General features: G+C 56.9%; 1 protein-coding gene across 1 annotated transcript; it reads right to left on the bottom strand.

The window, feature by feature from the left end:
• Positions 1-972: 972 nt before the first annotated feature.
• Positions 973-3,925, bottom strand: LOC121357291 (gastrula zinc finger protein XlCGF49.1-like). Its single transcript, XM_041474448.1, has one exon. It carries the CDS (start codon positions 3,182-3,184, stop codon positions 2,432-2,434), a length of 753 nt encoding a protein of 250 aa, XP_041330382.1. The 5' UTR covers positions 3,185-3,925; the 3' UTR covers positions 973-2,431.
• Positions 3,926-5,435: the final 1,510 nt, after the last annotated feature.

Genomic DNA, 5,435 nt, shown 5'->3' on the forward strand with positions numbered 1-5,435 from the left:
CTTTTAGAGGAAGTGCCAAGGCAGTGGCCAGGGTGCCAGGACAGCCCCAGCCCGGCCCTGCCCAGTCCTGGGCTCAGTCCGGGCTCTTTGGAGCAGCAGGAATTGGCCGGCCGGCCATGCCGTGGTGTTTGTGGTGTCCAGCGGCATCTCAGGGCAGTGTGCAGGGGTCAGGACCCCCAAAACCTCTCACAGACACCCCAAGCCCCTCCAAGCAGGGGTTGGGGTGTCTGTGAGAGGTTTTGGGGTTCCAAGGGAGTCCAAGAGAGTTTGGACTCCCAAACTCTCTTTCAAGCCCTTCCCAGCCCCACCAAGGACTCACCAAGACCTCTTCCAGTCCCTTCCCAGCATAAACAACCTCATTCCAAACCCCACTTTTGCATCCCATATGTCATTCTAGCCCCTCCAGGCTCATTCACATCCAGTTACACTCAGCACGCCCCAAATTCCCACCATGACCCCTGGAACCCCATCCCACCGTCCCCAACATCCTTCAAACTCCTTCTCAGCCCTTCCAGACCCCCGAGCCCCTCTCCCAATTTAAGCCAGGCTTCATCTCCCTTAAACTCCCTGTCAAACTCCCTCGCTGTTACTCCCAGCACACCCCAATCCCTCCCCCAGCCCCCCCAGTGCCTCCCCCGTGCCCCAGTGCTGGCTCAGGGGTGCTCCAGGCTGACGTGCTCCACCTGGCAGGTGTAGGTGACTCCGCGCCGGGGGGGCGCTTCCAGCAGCACCAGGAGCTGGTGGGTCCAGTCCCCACTGGGAACCACATCGGTGGCCACCACAGAGAGCTCCTGCTGGCCCTGGAACCACCTCAGCTGGATGTGGGCAGGGTAGAAATCCATCACGGAGCAGAGCAGGCAGCCGGGGCCGGGCTGGGAGCTCGAGGGCACCAGCGAGATGGACACGGTGGGATGGGCACTGGGAGAGAGCTGGGGGGAACTGGGAGAGTCAGGGGAGGGGTGGTGTGGCATTTAGACGGAGTGGGAGTGCACTGCGAGAACTGTGGAGCACTGAGAGCGAGGGTGAAGGTCTCGGAGTGAAATGAGGTGTGACAATGGACTGGTTGTGTACTGGGAATGAGATGAGAGGGACTGGGAGAGAGTTTGTGGGCACTGGGAGGACCTGGGACGGCACTGGGGGATGCAGGTCTGCCTGGCAACTGATGAGTCATCAGAGAGCCGCACTCTGATTGGCTGATGGGTGGCAGTGCCACGCACGGCTGAGATGGACACGCGGGGGGCACTGGGAGAGACTGGGATGGACTGGGAGAGACTGGGATGGACTCGGAGAGACTGCGATGGACTGGGAGCCACTGGGACGGACAAGAGGCCGCGGGGATGGGCAAAGGAGGGCTGAGGGCTCTGGGGTGATTCCCAGGGAAGTTTTGAGGGGACATGCTTGGGCCCCTCTCTGTGTCCCAGGAGCAGCAGGCACGGGCAGGAAAATGCAGGAGCGAAGAGCCCGACACCACAAACTGCCCGAGCCCTGCACCCCTGCCCTCCCCCAAACGATTTCAGGGCTGTGCCAGAGCCAGCAGCCAGCCCTTTGTCATCTCAGTCACCCGTGGCTGTCACCCCCTGCTGCTCCCGGCGCCTTTCTAGGTCACAAATGGGACAAAAACTCCCAGAGAAACCCAAACCCCCTGATGTGAGTCCATCCCATGGGCAGCAGCCCCCTCACCCTGCTGCAGCCCCGGAGGTCAGTCTGCCACAAGGTGAGTCCTGCCTCTCTGGCCGTGGGGCTCGCACGGGGTCACAGCCTCCTCTCAGGCACCCCCCTGTGCCAGGGGGCTGCTCCAGGGGCTCTGGGGGATCTCTGCATCCAGCACCTCCGTCTTTAGAACCACCAGGGATTGGCTCTGTTGGACACTGAGGATGCTTCCAGCAGCTTCTCTCAGAGCCCGCCCCACTACCATAACCAGTCCATACAAACCCAATACATCCCAAAAAATGGGGTCCCAAATATCCAAGGACCCAGATGCACCCCAGAATGGGGATGGAGATGTCCAGGGGCTCAGGTGTTCCCAAAGTGAGGCCCCAGGTGAGGTCGTTCTCTGCTTGGCTGAGGGCTGGGGCTGCAGCAAGGGGGGACACCCTCCTCCAGCAGGGGGGTGCGCCACAAGCCCCTCAGAACTCCCGGGGCTGGGCTGGTCTTGCCTGGATGTGAATGGACACCAAAACTGCTCTGTCCCTGCCCTCTGCAGCTGCATAGGGAGAGGAAACACAAGGAAAGGCCCAGGAGCTGAGAAGGAACGGGAGAGATCCCACCCTGAGCACCAGCAAGGGCACAACAGACCCAGCCTGGGCGCAGGGAGTGAATTTATTACCAACCAAATCACAGCAGCACAAGGAGAAGAAATCTCTCCAACACCTTCCCCCACCCACTGGAGGTCACCCAGAACAGGGATCACCAGGGATTTCCCCAGCGTGGGTCACTGGGGATCATCCAGCGTGGATCCTGCACGTGGGGTGGAGCTGGAGCAGCGCACCAAGCCCTTCCTGCACTCGGGGCACTCGTAGGGCCTCTCCCCACTGTGGAGGCGCCAGCTCAGGAGGGTGGAGTTGTGCTTGAAGCCCTTCCCGCAGTCGGGGCAGCAGAAAGGCCTCTCCTGTGTGTGAATGCGCTGATGCAGGAGGAGACGGGATGACCTCAGAAACCTCTTCCCACACTGGGGACACTCGAAGGGCCTCTCCCCGGTGTGCAGCATCTGGTGCTCCCTCAGGCTGGAGCTCCGCCCAAAGCTCTTCCCACATTCCAAGCAGGTGTGGGGTCGCTCCCCAGTGTGGATCTTGCTGTGGCTGATGAGGTTGTAGCTCTTGCTGAAGCCCTTCCCGCATTCCCCACACTTGTAGGGCTTTTCCCCTGTGTGGATCACCTGGTGCTCCCTCAGATGGGAGCTGTACTTGAAACCCTTCCCACATTCCAAGCACTTGTGGGGCTTCTCCCTGCCATGGGGCTTCTCCACCAGCTCCGAGCTCTGCCTGGATCTCCGGCCGCCTTCCTGGCTCAGGGGGGCTCTTTGCTCCCCGCAGCTCCCTGGGCTGGGTTTGCAGCCCCTCCTCGTGGGGGATCTCTGGGGCTTTTCCTTCTCCATCAGCCCAAGACTTGGGAATGACAAATCCTGGTTTGGGGAAAAAACAAGGGGTGAGAGCCTTGGGCTGCAGGTTCCTCCTGCAGAGGACATTTCTGGAAGTCTCCAGGGGTTCTGAGTTAAAAAAAAATTTGCAAAGCACCATAATTCAGCTCCCAAAATAACCCCCACAGGATATCAGCCCCTCTTGTCTCTCCAGTCTGGGGTTTAGTGGTTTCTTTTCCTTAAGCTGATGGGAGTGCTGTGGCTCCTGGGGTTCCCCCTCTGGGGTCTTGCTTACAAATGACCCAGGGGATTTTGAGGGTCCCAGGGGTCCGTTCTACCCTGATTCTCTGCTCCAGGATTCCATGGATCCCAGGGGTCCCCCAGCTCCAGGCCCTTCCCTCCACTCTTCAGGCTGCTGGATTTCACCCAACTCGAATCACCCCTCTCCTCTCAACTTTTCCCACTCCAGGGGTCTTGAGGTTCCACTCCACTGCTCTTCTGGAGAGGTCCCCAAGACTGATGTCCTCCTCCCACCTCCCCTGGTGATTGCCATGAGGACCCCTAAATATCCCCCAAAGGGGAATCTGAGACTCAGCTTTGGGGTCCTGCAACATCCAAATAATGTCCCAAAAAACCAAATCCTACCAGGGACCACAAAGACATTTGGGTCTTGATTCTGGAATCCGCAAACTCCAAACACTTCCCCTAGTAGAACTTGTCTGGAGGACTCCCTGATACATGTGGGGTGAGCTCCCCCTCCCTAGTCACCAGCAGGATGGAAACTTGTGCTTCTCCTTCTGCTCCTCTTCCTGCTCCTCCTTTGACTATCCCCCTCCCCTCCTCCTCCGTGACCAACCCAAATCCCCCTTTCCCACCCCCCTCTGCCCCACAGCTGAAGCATCACTGGATGCTGGGCGGGGGAAACCGTCCCAAGGAGCTCCCCAAGGATGGACAAGGGGTTTGGGGAACCCCCCAGTGTGGCTCCATCCCTTCCCACAGCCCTGGGGAATTGCTCCAGGGATCAAATCATAGGGACACGAAGTGACTTCCATGGGAACCCCTTTCCTGCTGTCCCCCCTCCTGTTCCTTCTCCTCTCTTCCTGTGCCCACCCCAAATCCCCCTTTCCCACCCCCCTCTGCCCCACAGCTGAAGCATCACTGGATGCTGGGCGGGGGAAACCGTCCCAAGGAGCTCCCCAAGGATGGACAAGGGGTTTGGGGAACCCCCCAGTGTGGCTCCATCCCTTCCCACAGCCCTGGGGAATTGCTCCAGGGATCGAATGATGGGGACATGAAGTGACCTCCATGGGAACCCCTTTCCTGCTGTCCCCCCTCCTGTTATCCACATCTCCTATCCCTTTTCCATCATCCCTCTAAATCACAGCTTCCCTCTGGCTCAGTTTGGGGGTGACCCTCCCCTCTCTCTCGCAATTTTGGTGTCCTGAACGCCCTTTTATGGCTTCGCCCCCCCTTTCCCATCGTGTTGAAAATAATGAGATGAAAGTGCCTGTACAAAAAAAATGGTGTGAATCTCCTTTGAGATAGAGCAAGGGACTTGTAGATAAGAAAGTGACAGGAGAAACCATCGGTTTCAGAAAATGTCATTAATCAACAGGAACTGCTGCTCAGCCAAGATCCTGCTAAATTTCTGGACTTTGTGAAGAAGAAAAAGATTGAACAGACCCGTGAATATCCTATTTTATACAAAAGGGGAGAATGCTGGGGAGAATGTTGAGTTTGCATATTCTCCCAGAGGTAATTAAGGACATGGACATGCATGGGGACACAGAAGTCGAGAAGGGATTTAGAGAACAGGGGATGGATGGTGTTGATGTGTTGGGAAGGGACTGGGTGAATGGGAGAGTGCAGCAATATGGTTAAGGCAAGAAGCAGCAGGAGGAGTCAATGAAAAAAGATGATGGAAAAGAGGTGGAAGAGAAAAATACTCAGGATTGGGATGCTTTTCAGCAGGGTCTTAGCCTCAAAATCTGCCAGCTGATCATAAGGGGCGGAAAAATGGTGAAAAAGTTGTTTGATCATTCAGAGGGTAAGTGGGAAAAATGAGCAGGTGGGTTTTCTTCAACCACTATTAGTGGATGTGGGAGACAGATTTCAAATGCATGGGTTCCTACTTCCACCTAATTGTGATTATCATTTACTGGGAAGGGATTTGATGGCTAATGTGGAAATACAGATTTATATTCTAAAAGGTAAAGCAGAGGCTAATGCTGTACCTTTGTGTCAGATGAGTGGCAAGGCCTGTGCTGAAGTGAACCCAGAAGTGTGGGCAGCCCCAGGAAAATACAGTCAATTAGATATGGAGCCTCTCCAAATTACTTTCAAGCAACCAGGACAAGTG

The sequence above is a fragment of the Pyrgilauda ruficollis genome, unplaced genomic scaffold (assembly GCF_017590135.1).
Source record: "Pyrgilauda ruficollis isolate IOZ18807 unplaced genomic scaffold, ASM1759013v1 scaffold320, whole genome shotgun sequence".
Lineage (NCBI taxonomy): Eukaryota > Metazoa > Chordata > Aves > Passeriformes > Passeridae > Pyrgilauda > Pyrgilauda ruficollis.

Bases quoted from the DNA above. Each gene is read 5' to 3' on its own strand.
- LOC121357291 (XM_041474448.1), bottom strand. From the start codon at position 3,184: ATGTCCTCTGCAGGAGGAACCTGCAGCCCAAGGCTCTCACCCCTTGTT.